At 38.8% G+C, this 18,119-nt stretch overlaps 4 protein-coding genes across 4 annotated transcripts in view; 3 read left to right on the forward strand and 1 right to left on the reverse strand.

Annotated features, from left to right (window-relative positions):
• The window catches only part of LOC118819287 (transmembrane protease serine 9-like), a 34,533-nt gene extending 31,899 nt beyond the window's left edge, over positions 1 to 2,634 (forward strand). Inside the window, exons 7-11 of the mRNA XM_036587007.1 lie at positions 1,036 to 1,108; positions 1,195 to 1,345; positions 1,440 to 1,572; positions 1,671 to 1,934; positions 2,262 to 2,634. Coding sequence (XP_036442900.1) covers positions 1,036 to 1,108; positions 1,195 to 1,345; positions 1,440 to 1,572; positions 1,671 to 1,934; positions 2,262 to 2,420 — 780 coding nt within the window. The 3' untranslated portion in view covers positions 2,421 to 2,634. The remainder of the gene's footprint in view (positions 1 to 1,035; positions 1,109 to 1,194; positions 1,346 to 1,439; positions 1,573 to 1,670; positions 1,935 to 2,261) is intronic.
• Positions 2,635 to 4,293: 1,659 nt separating this feature from the next.
• LOC118819086 (granzyme B-like) lies at positions 4,294 to 5,871 on the forward strand. Its single transcript, XM_036586720.1, has 5 exons — positions 4,294 to 4,594; positions 4,681 to 4,831; positions 4,912 to 5,044; positions 5,143 to 5,409; positions 5,713 to 5,871. Exons 1-5 carry the CDS (start codon positions 4,501 to 4,503, stop codon positions 5,869 to 5,871), a joined length of 804 nt encoding a protein of 267 aa, XP_036442613.1. The 5' UTR covers positions 4,294 to 4,500.
• A 786-nt stretch (positions 5,872 to 6,657) lies between these two features.
• On the forward strand, positions 6,658 to 10,700 carry LOC118819523 (mast cell protease 2-like). Its single transcript, XM_036587354.1, has 6 exons — positions 6,658 to 6,840; positions 6,927 to 7,077; positions 7,157 to 7,289; positions 7,639 to 7,884; positions 9,734 to 9,884; positions 10,446 to 10,700. The coding sequence occupies exons 1-6, from the start codon at positions 6,783 to 6,785 to the stop codon at positions 10,472 to 10,474; spliced, it is 768 nt and encodes a 255-aa protein (XP_036443247.1). The 5' UTR covers positions 6,658 to 6,782; the 3' UTR covers positions 10,475 to 10,700.
• A 1,922-nt stretch (positions 10,701 to 12,622) lies between these two features.
• micos13 (mitochondrial contact site and cristae organizing system subunit 13) lies at positions 12,623 to 17,062 on the reverse strand. The gene is made up of 4 exons (XM_036587274.1): positions 16,839 to 17,062; positions 15,201 to 15,357; positions 14,909 to 14,960; positions 12,623 to 12,940 (listed from the first exon to the last, which is right to left on the reverse strand). Exons 1-4 carry the CDS (start codon positions 16,865 to 16,867, stop codon positions 12,843 to 12,845), a joined length of 336 nt encoding a protein of 111 aa, XP_036443167.1. The 5' UTR covers positions 16,868 to 17,062; the 3' UTR covers positions 12,623 to 12,842.
• Between the last annotated feature and the right edge of the window lie 1,057 nt (positions 17,063 to 18,119).

An 18,119-nucleotide genomic window follows, 5' to 3' on the forward strand; every position in this document is an offset into this window, starting at 1 on the left:
TGGTAACATTATGTAACAACTAATCCCACAGTATGGAGTCTGTACTTAAGCCTAACTAGCACTTGCTGTGAACCTAAGCAGCTCATCACATGCTTCAAAACAGTGCTATGTTTTAGGCAGTAAGATGGCAATTAAAATAATATAAGGTTGGATCGTGTGAGTTACACAAACAGCTCAGTAACTGAAAAAAACTGTGTTGAAAAAAATACACAGATCTCTTTAAAACGCTGACAAACGCTCTGAATTTTGGTGAGAGAACATGGCCAGGAAATGTGGTAATGTGGCCAGAAGCTCATGCTCCTTGACCTTTAACAGCATAAAATGTCTGTGTTAAATTGTGCCTTGCGTTAGACTGTTCCTCATGCTCCCCTACAGAACTGTCTCAGAAAGCAATGTCAGCATGAAAGCTGTTCAACAGGAGCTTCATGGATTGAGTTTATATGGCTGTGTAGTTACACACAACCCTAAGATAATGGTGCACTTATGCACAGCTGCAGTGGTTTGGGTTATGTCTGTTAGTTCCAGTGAAGGGAAATATTTATGCTACAGCATGCAGTTACATCATTCTAGAGAACTGTGTGCTTCTATATGATCGCATGCCTAATCAACATTCTGTTCTCAGCTGCAACACTCATTACTGAGTAGGGGAGAGTGGGGCACAACCTCACACATTTTGGTTTTTGTTTAATAATTTAGAAAATATTTGAGTTGAAATAATCATGTTTTTATGCAAGCGACATATACATCTCTGCTACAAACTAACACTTGAACTTTGTTTCTAGATCCTACCATTCAAGTACAATGCAACCAAAAATCGATATGATCACATATATATATGCATACACACACACACACACACACTAAACATACACACGTGTGTGTGAGACTTTATTATAATATAACTAAGAACTGTCATTTACCATTTCATACTTACAACCGTACTGCAGTGAGGAAGAGGTGGCAACACCAAGACAAAGCCACAATGAGGTGGTCCTGCGATGAGTATAAATACCAGGAGTGGTCTTTGACTCACAGAGACTTACTGACAAGATGAACACACTTCACCAGGTGCTGCTTGCTGCACTTTTCTGCGCGTTAGCATTTGATGGTAAGTGCTTGGTTGTGAACTAAACAATGAAAGACGCCACACAGTTTCTAGAAGATACTGGTTTGACTGGTCATTCCTTCTTTTAGCCACCTATGAAGAGGAAATCATTAATGGCAGGAAAGCCAAAAAGAACTCCCTGCAGCACATGGCATCAGTGCAGGTCAACGGGAAGCACAAATGTGGAGGATTCCTCATAGACGCCAGCTACGTACTCACTGCTGCCCATTGCGATGACCGGTAGGCCACTGGCACTCTACGTTTGTCAAAAAAACAGCATTATTCTTTGTTTTCTACACTTACTGATAGACCGCTTCTTTTCTGAAACACAAAGGGACAACATGAGCGTGGTCCTCGGGGCTCAAGACATCTCCAGAAACAATCTGATTCGATATGAAGTGAAGAGTAAGCACAAGCATCCATCATACAAAGATCCCAAGACGGGAAATGACATCATGCTTCTGAAGGTACAGTTCAGATATTTATAGTTAATTAAATTAGTGCAGAATTAGTATCGAAGACATCACTAATAAGAGAATGTATATTTTCTATCCTACAATTCAAGCTTTCCAGCTCAGTTAAACAGAGTAAATCTGTGAAGATTGTGAAGATCCCAAACAAGGACAAACCACTGAAGCCAAAAACCAAGTGCCAGGTCGCAGGGTGGGGAAAAACTGAAAAACAAAACTCAGTGAACGACCTGCTGGTGACCGATGTGTCAACTGTAAGTTTTGATGACTGCCAGAAGGAGTGGGCTATTGTGAAGATCAAACTCCCACCCAATGTGCTGTGTGCAGGTGGCTATGGAACCAAAAGTGGTGCATGCCAGGTAGGACAGTGGAGCTACTTCTCATTACATTCCAAGCAAATTCATATAATGTATAATGAAAAAAGTTTGTTATAATGTATAATAAAAAGGTTTTTTGACCTCTAACAATAGCAGACGTCTTTTTGGTGCTTTATAGAACCATTTCAAGAACCACATTCAACATCATAGAGAAGAACCATTTAAGCATGCAAAGCACCATTAATGCATTTAAATGGTTCTATGAGTGTTAATGGTTCTATAACCATTGCCTAGTAGAACCATTTTTAGGAGTGTATAACGTCAAACACTGAAACTGTCCCCAATGCTTAACTGCTCTGATTCTTGCAGGGTGATTCTGGTGGGCCTTTGGTGTGCGGTGGGACAGCAGTGGGCATCGTCTCCTTCAATTTGAATGGAAATTGTGACTATCCAAATGTGCCCAATGTCTACACTAAGATTTCAAAGTTCACAACCTGGATTAAGAAAATAATCACGAAAGGCACTTAAGGGCTTGTTGCTGTTGTTTATGCATTGCTTAACCTGATTGCATGTAAATGCTGTTCACACTTTTTTAATGCTTAAATAAAGGTATCAAATCAATACAAGCTTAACTGTGTTTTCTTAAAGGTAACAGATGTGTTAACAAAATTAGCTAAGACTGTCACTACCTAAACATTTGGTATTGGTTTGGTAGTGTTATGACTGTTTTGATAGTGACAAAATGGAATGTTCAGTCATTAATTTTAATAAAATAAACAAAATTAAGCTATAGGGTCATTGAAAGCTAAAGGATTTTAGTCTAAAGTCCAAGTCAGTTAAAAGTTTTTTTTTTGTTGTTTTGTTTTTTTTTGACTCTGACTTTGGACCAATATGGTAGAAAGGTCCATATGCAAAATGAAAACTTCTAGCTAACAGCTGCCCCTTTGGTCAAAACCATACCACTGAAGACCACTAAAGACTCATATCGTTCAAAATCTTGATACAATCAGCTGTAGCTACACACAATCCTAAAATAACTGAGCACTTACCAGCTGCAGTGGTTTGGGCTAGGTCTATTAGTTCCAGTAAAGAGAAATGTTTATGCTACAGCATGCAACTCGCTGTTGTCGGAAGAAACCTTGTATCTCCAAAATGGCAACTTTACAGGAAATGGAAAAAACCTGCTTTACTTTTAATGTAAGTCAATGGAACCAGACATTTTCCCAAGTTGTTTTGGGCTGTTTCTTTTGGTCCATTCTTCATGAAATTTACACACAACGTAAAGGACAACAGGCATTTTCAAACTTTGTCAAATGACAAAAATGTAGATGAGGTTTTCTTCTGAGGTTTCCTTTTACCTACATTTTATGGTGAGGACCATTACAGCTTTTATTATTTTTGATTTTAAGTTCGCTTAGTTTTTACATGTGTGAATTCCATCTATTTTCAGGTCTGCAACAAACTGTAGCTAGACCCTTCTCCAACAAACTGCTGAAAAACTGGGGGTCTCGGTTAGCTTCCAAACAAACCCTGCTCCAAACAAACTTTTTCTTAAAACCCTACTCAAGAACACATTTAAGACATAACCTAGGAACATATTGGTTAATGAGGCCCACTGATCGCGAGCATCAGCGACCTGAGTGATCAAACTCAAATCGATGAGCCAATGACAAAGAAGCACCTATCAAGTAAGGTTTATTATTACTGTTGATTGTGACAACACTAATCCAAAAGAGGAGTGTGGCTTGGCTATTTCAAATCACAAAACCCTCATAACTAAAGAAACATCCCGAGACCAGATTATTACTGTTGTGGCAAAGCCATTGGATATCAGTATCTAAGTTTAGGACTGTCTTTCTCTCTAACCTATTGGTAGCTAGCAAAGATTCTTTCTCTGGATAGACAAAGCAGTTTTTGTAAGTCGCTCTGGATAAGAGCGTCTGCTAAATGATGTAAATGTAAATGTAAATGGATATCACAGTCCACATCTACCTCATATGTTTCTATTTCTACCCCCCTCCCCCCTTTTTTTTAACATTATGTTTTTTGACTGTAAATTTGGTTACTGTGCCTTAACCAGTCTGATCTTTTTCAGGCCCTGATTTCAGTTTCAGCACTTAAGAAAAGGAAAAGAAAATCACATTTAAAAAAGCTTATTTTTGTGTTCCTGTGGGCCAATATGCTTTGTGTGTATAAACATACAGGCCTTGGGGTGGAAAGGGTTGAGAACTCCTGTTCTAGAGAACTGTGTGCTTTAAAGTTCGTGCCAAAGGCACTTTCTTTCAACAGCATATGCCCACATACATACTGCAGTGCTGAGAATGACCCACCACCCAAATAATACCTGCTCTGTGGTGGTCCTGACCACTGAAGAACAGGGTGAAAAGGGGCTTACAAAACTGACGGACTACAGTCTGCAATTGCAGAACTACAAAGTGCACCCATGTGGCAGCTAGTGAGCCGATATGTGTGTGTGTGTGTGTGTGTGTGTGTATTTGAACGTGAGACCTTACTATAACTGACAACTGTCATTTACCCACTTAACAGTACTGCAGTGAGGAAGAGGTGGCTACACAGCCACAATGAGGTGGTCCTGCAATGAGTATAAATGCCTGGAGTGGTCTCACTCTCACTTACTGACAGGATGAACGCACTTCACCAGGTACTGCTTGCTGCAGTTTTCAGCGTGCTGGCATTTGGTGGTAAGTGCTTGGTTGTGGATCAAAGAATGAAAGATCTTGCACAGTTTCTAGAAGATACTGGTTTAACTGGTCATTCCTTCCTTTAGCCACATATGGAGAGGAAATCATTCATGGTAGGAAAGCCAAGAAGAACTCCCTGCAGTACATGGCATCAGTGCAGGTCAACAGGAAGCACAAATGTGGAGGATTCCTCATACACGCCTGCTACGTACTCACTGCTGCCCACTGTGATCACGGGTAGGCCACCATAATTCAAGCAGTATTGTTCTTTCTTTCTTACTAGTACTGAAACAGCTCTCATCTTCTGAAACGCAAAGGGGGAGCATGAGCGTGGTCCTCGGGGCTCACAACATCTCCAGAAAAAATCTGATTCGATATGAAGTAAAGAAAATGCACAAACATCCATCATTCAAAGATCTCAAGACTGGAAATGACATCATGCTTCTGAAGGTACAGTTCAGATATTTATAGTTAATTAAATTAGTGCAGAATTAGTATCGAAGACATCACTAATAAGAGAATGTATATTTTCTCTCCTACAATTCAAGCTTTCCAGAGCAGTTAAACAGAGTAAATCTGTGAAGACTGTGAAGATCCCAAACAAGGACAAACCACTGAAGCCAAACACCAAGTGCCAGGTCGCAGGGTGGGGAAAAACTGAAAAACAAAACTCAGTGAACGACCTGCTGGTGACCGATGTGTCAACTGTAAGTTTAAAACACTGCAGGAAGGAGTGGGCTAAAGCAGACCAGACTAAACTCCCACCCAACGTGCTGTGTGCAGGTGGCTATGGGACCAAAAGTGGTGCATGCCAGGTAGGACAGTGGAGCTACTTCTCATTACATTCTTAGCAAAATTGTATTATGTATAATGAAAAAATGTTCTTTGACCTCTAACAATAGCAGACGTCTTTTTGGTGCTTTATAGAACCATTTCAAGAACCACATTCAACATCATAGAGAAGAACCATTTAAGCAAGCAAAGCACCATTAATGCATTCAAATAGTTCTATGAGTGTTAATGGTTCTATAACCATTGCCTAGTAGAACCATTTTTAGGAGTGTAGAACTTCAAACACTGAAACTGTTCCCAATGCTTAACTGCTCTGATTCTTGCAGGGTGATTCTGGGGGGCCTTTGGTGTGCGGTGGGACAGCAGTGGGCATCGTCTCCTTCAATTTGAATGGAAATTGTGACTATCCAAATGTGCCCAATGTCTACACTAAGATTTCAAAGTTCACAACCTGGATTAAGAAAATAATCAAGAAAGGTGCTTAAGGGCTTGTTGCTGTTGTTGTTGTTGTTGTTGTGGTTGTTTATGCGTTGCTTAACCTGATTGCATGTAAATGCTGTTCACACTTTTTTAATGCTTAAATAAAGGTATCAAATCAATACAAGCTTAACTGAATTTTCTTAAAGGTAAAAGATGTTTCAGATTCTTATAACTGTAAAGCAATATTATGTTAGAAAATGTTATTTTTATTATAGATGCTGAATTGATTTAAATTCTCACAATCGCCAAAATACCATTTTTAGCATCGTGCAGCCAAACTTGCAGCCCAGGCTTGAGCAACATTAGACAGAAACCACACTAAAAGCTCATCACCACCACATGCAACACTTTCACAAGTAACAGCAGGGCTATTATACAATCACAACTAGACTCTTATTATAGAACAAACTGACCTGAAAAAAAGATAATATAGGAACACACTTTTAAAAAGCTGTATAACTGAAATGATTCAACACTTGTTATAGTGCAACACACTAGGACCAATCAGCCTTTTGCTGTTAATCCTCAAAGGAAAAAAAAACATGTTTTGGCACATAATTATCTGCAAAATCTCCAAAAATGGGAACATTTTTTATTAGATTTCATGCAATGGCCTTCCACACAATGCACTACTCCATGAAAAATGACTCATACTCCCACAGAGGGCAAAAAAAGGCCAACTGGTACCATACTTTTAGAATGCACATGTTGTTTACATAGGCTACAAAACATTTTCTAATGCTTTTGAGAGTTTTTAACATAAGAGACAACTGGCATTTTCAAGGTTCAACAGTACTGCACTCTAAGTAAGGAAGAGGTCAGTACATCGTCTACAAGAGAAAGCCACAGTGAGGCAGTCCTGTGATGAGTATAAATACCTAGAGAGGTGTTCGACTCATAGCGACTTACTGACAGGATGAATGCACTTCAGCGAGTGATGCTTGCTGCAGTTTTCAGCACACTGACATATGATGGTAAGTGCTTGGTTGTGAATCGAAGAATGAAAGATGCTGGACAGTTTCTAGGAGATACTGGTTTGATTGGTCATTCCTTCTTCTAGCCACGTATGGAGAGGAAATCATTCATGGTAAGAAAGCCAAGAAGAACTCCCAGAAGTACATGGCATCAGTGCAGGTCAACGGGAAGCACAAATGTGGAGGATTCCTCATACACGCCAGCTACGTACTCACTGCTGCCCAATGTGATTACAGGTAGGCCGCCATAATTCAAGAAGCAGAATTGTTCTTTTTTACTAGTATTGAAATACCTCTCATCTTCTGAAACACAAAGGGGGAGCATGAGCGTAGTCCTCGGGGCTCACGACATCTCTGCAAACAATCTGATCAGATATAAAGTGAAAGACAGGCACAAATGCCTATCATACAAAAAAGTCAGCACTGGGGATGACATTATGCTTCTGGAGGTATAGTTTGGCTCTTTATACAGTCATTAAAAGAAGAATATCGTTACTACAACCCTCCTCCTGGGGATCTACCTTCCTCCAACCCAAATCTAACACAACTCATTCAGCTAATCAAGGACTTCTGAAGGCAATAATTAGATGGATCAAAAATCTCGACAAATCCATGGGCCATTCATTTTTAATTAAAATTTTGCTATAAACCAAACTGACCACAGGGCCTAATCTGGCCCACAGGCCTTTTGTTTGACACATGAGGTCTACAGGAAGATCTCCAGGAGCAGGGTTGGTGACCATTGGTATAGAAGATGACACTAATAACTAATAAGTGTTTCTATTACCAAAATTGAAGCTTTCCAAGAAAGTTCAACAGGGTAAATCTGTGAAGACTGTCAAAATCCCGAGCAAGGACAAACCATTCAAGCCAAACACGAAGTGCCTGGTGGCAGGATGGGGAAAGACAGAGAAACAAAACGCAGTAAATGACCTCATGGTGACCTATGTGTCAACCATAAGTGACAAAGACTGCAAGAAGAAGTGGAATAATACACTCCCACATAATGTGCTGTGTGCAGGGACAAAAAGTGGTGTATGCCAGGTAAGATGGAGATATTCATATTTCATAAATTGTGGTAGATTCGCCTTCGCAGAATTTCAAGCTCGGAAACTTTCTGTGGTTTCGTGTTGCCTGTCGCGGACACTCCACGTGACACTATGACGTTTTATGATAAGTTTCATGACTGCTGGAAAGCACCCCCCCAGGACCGAAAATTCCAGGACCATATGTTTTTGCGACACTGCCCCCTAGCAAAGTGGATGACCAATGCTCCTTCCTGTCTACCTAACTACTTAGAGTTTTAGAGGCTTATTCCACCCAAATACTACTACTTTATCTAACTTACAGTTTTAGAGGCTTATTCCACCCAAATACTACTATTTTATCTAACTTACAGTTTTAGAGGCTTATTCCACCCAAATACTACTACTTTATCTAACTTACAGTTTTAGAGGCTTATTCCATCCAAATACTACTTTCTCAGAATTAAACTTGTTTACTAAGAGTTGCATTTTGTGTAATTGTGTAAAAATAAAGATACAATCAACTGCACATATTGCTTTTACAGTCACTAAATCTCAACCAGATATTTGAGACACAAGAAAGGCTTTGGTGCCATAATATTTATTTAGTGTATCAACAATAACAACCAACAAGATTCAACAAGTAAGATATAATCTCCCTCAATCACACACACAAAAAAAAAGCAAATGGGTTAAAAAGGGACATTTAAAACTGGGATGGTTTCTCTTTTCCACGTGTTAAATGCGGTCCTTATATCCACTTCGCTAGGGAACAGTGTCACAAAAACATATGGTCCTGGAATTGCGGTCCTGGAACTGCTGCCTCCTGTTCTGCAGTCAGACCCTACTCGGAAAACGATTCTTTCACTGTTCTAACTATGGCGACGTCTCAGTCCAGAATACTGCCACCATTTAAGGTGGAATGGGAAAATTCGAATAAGAAGCTGGTGAACAGAAAGCCAACTTCAGCCTCATCCTCTTGTGAACCTAAGATGACCTGTATGTATTACTAGTTAGTATTGCCGAATAACAGACTTAGCATCTTACATTTAGGAGGTATTCATTGTTTATTTAACAAATGCGCGTTTCACAGTGAAATATTACTGTGTCTGCCGAAGCTCCTCAAAGTTGTCCACCTTTGCGTAATGGCACGCCTCTTTTTTACCGACCAATCAGTTTTTTTATTGACCAATCAGAGGCTCGCGTAGTGTCTTCATCCGTGGAGTTCGCCCAGCTGCCATGTGCGCGGCACGGCGAACGAAGCCTCGGCGCGACGTCTGCGGTTGTTTGTTTTCTCCGCAATTAAGGCACATCGTCTCCGCAAGAAGTCTGCTGAGGCCTTTACCTGTCAGATGGCGTCTCTCAAGCCTGAATCTGTAGATAGGCTTGTGTTCCTTTCAAGAAACCTGTAAGAACTTTGTGGTTTGCAATTTTCTTAATGTAAGGAGGTCATACTTGTGCATTATCTAAAGTGAAAGTTGCTTGTGAGCTTTAAGGAGCTGCTTGGTATTCTTAAAAGGATATCATTAATTAAAATGGTTCTTTTATGTTTTAATTATTGCAATTTATTTTGGTACAAATTTTGTTTTGCTTGCACAGTTTGAGTCCCTTGAAAGGATATTTAATTTAATAATTATAGGTGATACTGTTACTATTTTTGCACTTCTGGAGTCTTTTAAGTTAAAGTGCCTTTTTCCAATGGCATTATGCAAGAATCAAAAAAAAAAATTAAAAAATCGCAATTGGAATCGAGAATCGTTAATAAATTTGAAAATAATCGAGATTCTGATTTTTGGCACTATCGCCCAGCCCTACACTGAAACTGTCAAGCAACACTGAACGTGTGATTTTTGCTCTGATTGTTGCAGGGTGATTTCGGTGGGCCTTTGGTGTGCGGTGATGTAGCAGTGGGCATTGCCTCCTTTACTTCCAACAGAGATTGCAAACATTCAAATGTACCCGATGTCTACACTCAGATTTCAAAGTACATACCCTGGATTAAGAAAATAATCAAGAAAGGTGCTTAGTTTTTTGTTCTTTGTGTCTCTTAACTAGATGGCATGTAACTGCTGTTCACACTTTGTTACTGTTTAAATAAAGCTTAATTGATTATTAAAAGAATACGCTTGTATATGTTTAAGAATCTTATTCCACACTGATATGATTTGCATTATACAATCGGCTCATCTCTGACTCCAATTCCCACAATAGCGAAAATGTCCATTGAAGCATACTGCAGTTTAACAGAAACCAAAACTCACAGCCCAGGCCTGAGTGATATTTGACAGAAACCACACTAAAAGCTCAGCATCACCACATGCAACACTTATGCAAGTTTCAGAGCAGCAGCAGAAGATCCTTTATACAACCACATAAGGCTTTATTTGTATTAACTACTTGAAGTAGGGATGTAAATGACTAACCGATTAACTGTTAACTGACAAATAAACGATTGTTTGACCAACAAACAATTATTTAATTTCCAATAAACAACAGTTCCGAAGTGAACTGGTGGATTTATGATTCAAGATATGAAATATACGCATGAAGGAGTAACTGGCTATTGTTTCCACTATATAGGCCTACTGAAAAATAAAGCATGCAGATAAAAATAGTGGTTTTCTGGACCACTGTTCAAGAGGACGATAGCACAAATACAACAATGTACCCAGTGATAAGACAGACAACTACTTCACCCATGTCCTCCGAGAAAAGGTGCGAGGCACAGCGGTGTGAGGAAATCACACGAGTGCACAATTATAGAGAAGTATGTGGTGGATGGCAACAGCTTTCAAGAGCTACTGAGGTACACTGAGCCAAAGCTAGACCCGGTCATTTATGTTCCTTTTTACTTGGACTGGTAATGAGAGGTAAATATAACTGTAGAACAGTGGTCAGCAACCCTGCTCCTGAAGATCTACCTTCCTATACACTTTATCTCCAACTCTAATCGATCCCACCTGATCCATCTAATTATTGCCTTCCTTGATTAGCTGAATTAGGTGTGGTAGATTTGGGTTGGAGGTGAAACTTGCCGGAAGGCAGATGGCCAGGAGGAGGGTTGGTGACCACTATTGTAGAACTTTAAAATATAGACGTTTCAGTAGCCCTTCAGCAGACTACATTCTTGGTCAAATAATCATGAATATAATACAGTTACCAGCCTCTTCCTCTAAATAAAGCCAGGTTATTATGTAAAGTGATGCAGTTTTGGGTTGTTTATTCAATACACATGCTTATGTCTGGCTCCACCGATCAGTACTATGTTCCACGGTCCATACCAGGAACACTTCTTAATATCTCAGTGCATTAATACAAAATTTGCTCTCAAATGTCCACATATCAAGGATTTTACAATTGCGTCCTTGATTTTAAACTTGTCAGTTAACAATTAAAGGCAGATAAATTAATGATGCAACCCTAATCTGAAGCAGTACTGCTGAAATGATTCAGTACTGGCTACTGTAGCACTGCTATAGTGTAACATCCACAGGCCAGTCGCATATATTCTCACTGACAGGACAAAACCTTTTTTTGGTACAGAATGTAAAAGTGCCAGCTGCCCTTGACATTGTGGGAAACTCTGATGAATGGACCAATATAAATCATTCTCTTGGAAGTATTTACTGTTATCATGCAGGAAAATAAGTGAAAAAAGAGGAGTTCAAAAATGTTTAAAAGCTACAGAGAAAATGGGACTCCTAACTACTGGGCACAACTTGTGAGACCACCAAAATGGTCACTTAAAGCTTTTATCTTTGAGAGGGAGAATAAAAAAGCTCCACTCTTGATTCAGACCTGAAAAATCCCCAGTTGTTTCTGTCCATCCTTCCACTGTGAGAAGACAACTCAATACTAAGAGTCTGAAAGGATGTGTAGCTGTCAATAAGCCCTCACAGAGTAAATGAAACAGACAAAAAAAAAGAATATCTGCAAATCAAATGAAGCTGCTGGTGTTCTCAAAAGAATGGACTGACCACTAAATACGTTTGGGAATAATTCGATTGTGAGAAGCAGAAAATACAACCAATTTCTAAGACTGAACTTTGGAGGTGTGGAAAAATATCCCTGCAGATTTCTTTAAACAACTACAGAAAGTCTCACAAAAAGGTGTGATAAAGGCAAAGGATGCACTTTTCTATGAAATCTTCCATTATGCTTTTCATCCCGACAATGAAAATAAAAACTTGTACTTTATGGCTGTTTTGACTGGTGGTCTCTGACTTTTCACAGTGCTGTATTATTTGATAAGGCCAGTATTTTAACTTCTGCACATCTGATTCCTCACTTTGCACATGAAGCATGTTTATATACATTCAGGTACATTTTTTCAAAATATCTTCCTAAGGCCTGCTGGATCAAAATTAGGCTGTTCAGGGGGAACATCAGTGCAGACTGATGACATGCAATGCATGACAAAACACTTTCAGTTAACTGTTCATTTCAGAGTGCAACTGTAGCCCCAAAATAGCTGCATACAACTCTCAAATAGCAGGTTGTACATAGTATAGAAGTCTGTTCAGAACCCCTCTGAAGTAGATCCCACTCATGTTTTCTTCTCTGTATAATAACACTTCATGGTATGTTTCACATATCATGCTGTGGGGCAAATCTAAAGAGCTCTTTTAGTGTTAGTATAAGTTACAGTTGCAAAACAGAGTCAAATATTTGTGGATGATGATATGCTGATGAAGAATAGGGGATCAAAAAAAGGTTCTCAAAAAAAAAGAATAGGGGATCAAAAAAGCAAGGTTCTTCCCTTCATCTTTGTACATGTATTTATTTTACTTGACACCAAATACCTTTAGAACAAGCATCTTTTTTTACACTTTTAACACAAGCGCAGAACCACATGAGCTTCCTACAGATTTAGACAGTTCTTCGGTGTCCTTTGAGTGTACCTTTCCCGTCGGTGAGCCTGTACATGCTGGGAAGTATATCCATTTGAAGCAAACAGCAGAGCAGGATGAATTAAGTTCATTTGGCCAGGCCTCTCAGGTACTCAAAGCCTTGGCTTGTGTAGTCACACACTGCAGTTGGAGCAACTGAAAGAGCATGGATAGATTTCCGCACTCCTGTCGAAAAAAATGTTCAAAATACATACTTTAAGATACATCAAGCATATTTCATTATCAATACCTAGTAATTTAACATGCACCCTTAAAAATAAAAGTGCCAAAAGAGTTCTTAGGAGAAATGCTACTAAAGAACCACTTCTGGTTCCCTTAAGAACCTTTCATTGTTGATTCCTGAGAGTAATGGTTCAGTGAAAAATCTGCTTTACACAGTTTTCCACTTATCCTAGATGTAGTTGATCAACCAAGACATAGTTAGTGTACAAATTTTGCTTCTTTAGTTTAAATGTGGAGCTACGATGCTAACACTGCTAAAAACACTAAAGGCCAATAGTCACCCAAATCTTTTTTGTAAATACTGGGAACAAGCATTTCAGTCAAATCTGATATTGGAATTTTTAAGATGAACTTTCCGGCATTGCGAATGTAAACAAAGTCATTCAGATTTGTTTTATGTAAAACAGCTTGCTGTAAAGAAACTTTTAGACTCATATTTCTTTACAGTGGTGGTGATAGGAACCAGGGGTCACAACGTCTACAACACAACTATAGCAGTTTAATTTACTATCCAGAACCACCAGTGAACCTACATGTGTCTTCTAAGTTTTTTATATGTAATGTTTATAATGGTAAAATAGTTGAACATCTGAACGAAATACATTTTTGGGGGGATGAATGGATCCATGAATGGATTAAAATTCATGGGTTAACAAAAGTAAAACAAAACTTTCGTAAAACAAAACTATGGTCACACAATGTCTTGGGCATCAGGCAGCGTATTCATAACCATTATGTGTAACAGCTTTCTGTGAGGGAGCTTTTAGAAGCATTAAGCTTTTTTTCAGACGTCTGGTTCCTATCACCACCGTGAACAATTCTGACTTAGTAAGTTTCTCTAGAACAGAGCGTTTCACATCAAACTGCTCTGAATGTCTTTGGTTACATCTTAACCATTTAATTATGCAGAAATTTTGAAAAATTGGTGGAGTTCCCTTTTAAACCCAGACACCAAATCCCTAGCAGGCAGGACATGTTGCTTAAAATACAGAGATCTAAAGTCCTTGAGATAAGAAGACAAATGTGAATCGGTTTCATCTCTGCTGATGTTATTAGCCTAGACAACTCATACCTTTTAGCTCAACAGCAATTTTGTGAAGAGTAAGTTAGTTGTTACCAAATTACACTGTAAAAAGTTTATTCCATTAAATACATATGAGTAGAGTGTAAAATGAGCTTGAGCTTGATGTTTATCAGTACTTTTCTGCAATGCTTCCTATGTGCTATAGCTGTACTTCGTACTATCTGCTACCCCTTGCCTGAGACCCTCTGCGGGGGCAGCGCAGAGCCTCTTGTCCGGTGTGCAATAGCTGTATTTTTCTCTCTGTATTTTTCTTTCTAGACTTCGTTCTTTGGAACAATCAGACAAGAAACTCTAACCAAAATGTAGTCACTGGGTCTACACTGCCCTCTAGTGGAGCATAGAGTTCTCATGGTTCTTATGAGAATCTACAATGCTCCAATGTACAAATAGTCCTAATGTACTATTTAAACTTTCATGACTATTGAAATGCTCAAAAGTTCTGACTCATGTCTAGTAAATACAGGCCCAAAACCTGTTCAAACATCATCTAGGTCTTCATTAAGGTTACACAGACTTGCTGATGTGGGTTAGTACACCGTATAACTTATTGTGAGCTATATAAATAAACAAAATTTGATAAAACATTCTGCAGACAGCCAGACAACAAAGCTATTGTGACAAGTGCATCTGTGGAAAATTGTGTAAATTTGATTTGCTTAGAAGATCCCTTTTAGAGCCTAAAGTGAAAAACCTCCATAATGTTAGGATTTCGTACAAATAACATGCTTCTCCTAGAATCCTACATCCAAGCCAAGAACCACTTAGTAACCTTTATGGAAGGAGTGTACATCAAGTTTCACTGACAACAAACCCTGACAGGGGATTACCTGAGTTCCACGCATCCACTGGGGAGAACTCAATTTTAGGAGCCGCAGGAAGCTGAAAGAGATGAAAGAGAGTAAAATCTTTTAAAACTCTAAATTACAAACATTTTTATTTCAACTAACATACATTCTTTTCATGCAATGCCCTCTCAGCTCTGCATGCCATAGCAGAAAAAGAGCAAATATCTTTCATGACAAAAGCCCTCTGACAGTTTCAAGACAGAAATGAATAGGCTGGCTTCCAAATGCCTGACTGACACTACAGGTTAATGACAATTATTTAAAGATGTTTTACTTCAAAGCCGAAGTACTTCGTCCATTCTTCAACAGCAGGTGGAATAGCCGCTTTAGCCTTGCTCAGGGCTACAGAGCCCTCGTCACTGCCCCCAAGAAGTCCAGAGTCATAGGCCACATAGACAGCTCCTCCAGCGATGCCCACTTTGGTGGCAAGCCTGCCAGACAAAAGTAAGAGAGAGCAATTAATACCTGTTATTTTTTACGTGTTTTTGTTCTGCTTAAAGGGGTATGGCACTGTTTTTTCAAAATTTCTGCATAATTAAAACATTAAGAGGTAAACAAAGTCATTCAGAGAGGCTTGATATGAAATGCTCTGTTTATTTACCAAATTAGAAATGTTCACAGCAGTGGTGATGGGAACCAAATGTCCAAAGAGCTTAATGCCTCTAAAAGCTCCCTCACATGAAATATGCGACCTAAGACTATATTTGCATTGTAGATATTGCAACCCCTGGTTCCTATCACCACCACCGTAAAGAAATCTAAGTAAGTTTCTATACAATTAAACATTTTGCATCAAAACAACCTGAATGAACTTGTTTCTCAATAACTAAATTAGGCATAATTTTGTTATTATAACTTGTTGTTGTTATAACTTTTGGCAAGTGTATAATAAGTCACATGTATAATTCAGATAACATTAAGTATTGTTAGCATACTACTGGAGCTTCAATATTTTTTCAGGGCAACCAGTTTACTGACTTTTTAGAACAAAGAACCTTTTAAGTCTGAAACAGTTCTATATAGAACTCATAGTTGTAAACAGAACCATTGCCTTTGCTAAAGAACCCCTGAAGACGCATCTTTTTTAAGTGTGTGCTTGCACCTTGTTGTACCTCCAGCACAAAACTAAAGAAGCCAACATGTTTTGATTGATACACTCTCAGCAAAAAAGGGTTCTGCATAGTACTAAAAAGGGTTCTTTGGCTTGCAACAATAGTGGAATCCTTTCTGGTGCTATATGGAAGCCTTCTCAAAAAGGTTCTATATAGAACCAGCTATAACACATTATCCATCAATCTGGAGAACGCTTTCATGATGCAAAGAACCCTTTAATCATGCAATGGGCTATTTACGTGTTCATGGTTTTAAATAAAACTTTTTTCTTTACTAAAGAACCCTTGAAACCCCTCTTTTTAAAGAGTGTACAAGCTCAAGCGTTTGGGCCTAGAAAGGCATTTTTACTAGTAGGGACCAGCCTAATGACCCAATACACCACCCAGAGGACACCTGGCCCCCACAAAACACACCCAAACATACTCTGTGCATGTGTTAAAGGCAACAGTGTAGGAAAAGTCAAATTACGATTGTAGAGTTGGCCGAAGGGATGTCACTTCTGTGCAATGCTGTCCTTCAACTCTGGCTAATCAGCTAAATAAGTCCTTCATAACTTCATATCAGACACACTGAGCCCTGCCTTTAGCTTAGCCATTAGCTTAGCTAACGCAGAGCTGCTGTTCTATACGAAACTGTGGTGTTTTATCCAACTTCACCGCAGCAAACAAACGTTGACAAACTACTTTTGCCAAACTACACCTGCTTGTTTTAAAAGCTGTGTATAACAGTTTAGTCTCGCTGTTCTTGTTCGCTCCTGTGTGTTATCATTAGCTACCGTCAGCGAAGAGACCGGACTTACTTGACTACGGGCAAAATCTTCGCTGCCATTGAGACACACGCAGTATTACTAGCTCGCTCGAATACAAACGCGCGGAGGTTTGCGTTAAAACAATTATAGAGGAAAAAGTCCCAATCCTGCTGTTATTCTCCACACATTAGCTGTTAGCTAGTTTGACAGCTAACAGCATCCACAAGGGCAGCGGCTGCTTCCTGCGGGCTGTGTGAATAAAGTTTGGTGCGGAATTTTGAATCACGGTGCCGCGTTCATTCGGAGCCGAACGTGACGAAATATTGTGAACGAAACATTGATTCACCCACAAACCTGGGAATATTATAGGTTATGTAGATACACACTGCAGTTGAAAAGTTTGGTATTAGCGTTAAGAGTTTGGATTCACTGTTTTAAATAATGTAAACAAGTTTTTGGTGCAAATACATGCGTAAATGACTCTAATATGACGTCAACAATCCATAGCAGTGGATTTACTTCTCTTCTTTATTTAAAAAACCTGATTCAGCTCATCAGCTTGTTATCAGAGTGCTTAATTAGCTGAAGTGGGTGTCAGACTAAAGATACATCGCGCCTGAAAACGTGCAGTTCTGTGGATCGGAGCAGGATTGAGAAACACTTTGTAAGAAGCTGTAAAAATAAAGCAGCGTTCAATGACGAAGAGAGCTGTAGATGATTCCTCAGATTCCTCAGTAGGAAAGCTGTGGCATCATGAAATTATTTATAATACATTTAATATTAAGAATATTTAAAAAGTGGTGACCATCTCACAAGTAACAAGAAATTGCTATAAATTAATAATTACAGTTAATAATGTAATAACATTTGCAATGCTTTTAATTGTGAATAAGGATTTGTAGTCTAGTTACTAACTGTGTTTTACTGAATCAGTGATTCATATGACATGTGATTTTAAATTTTTGAACAGTAGTGTATATCTCTGTATACTCTTTGTTTATTAAAAGGGAATTTCACTGATTTTTCAACATTACTGTATAATTCAGTCATTATGATGTAAACAAAATCATTCAGAGTGGTTCGATTGCATTGCAGAGAAATATGTAACATAATAATAATAATAATAATAATAATAATAATAATAATAATAATAATAGAATAATAAGGCAGCGTATTTGTAACCATTTCATGTTTTCATATAGTAACTTTCATTAAGTGCTTCAGACGTCTATGCCCTGCTGAAAAAACAGCATACTGGTCTAGTGCTAGTCTGGTGCTGGTTTAGCTGGTCGACCCAGAATGGTCCTGCCGTTGACCAGCAGTTTTTTTCGG

Source organism: Colossoma macropomum, unplaced genomic scaffold, assembly GCF_904425465.1.
Source record: "Colossoma macropomum unplaced genomic scaffold, Colossoma_macropomum, whole genome shotgun sequence".
NCBI lineage: Eukaryota > Metazoa > Chordata > Actinopteri > Characiformes > Serrasalmidae > Colossoma > Colossoma macropomum.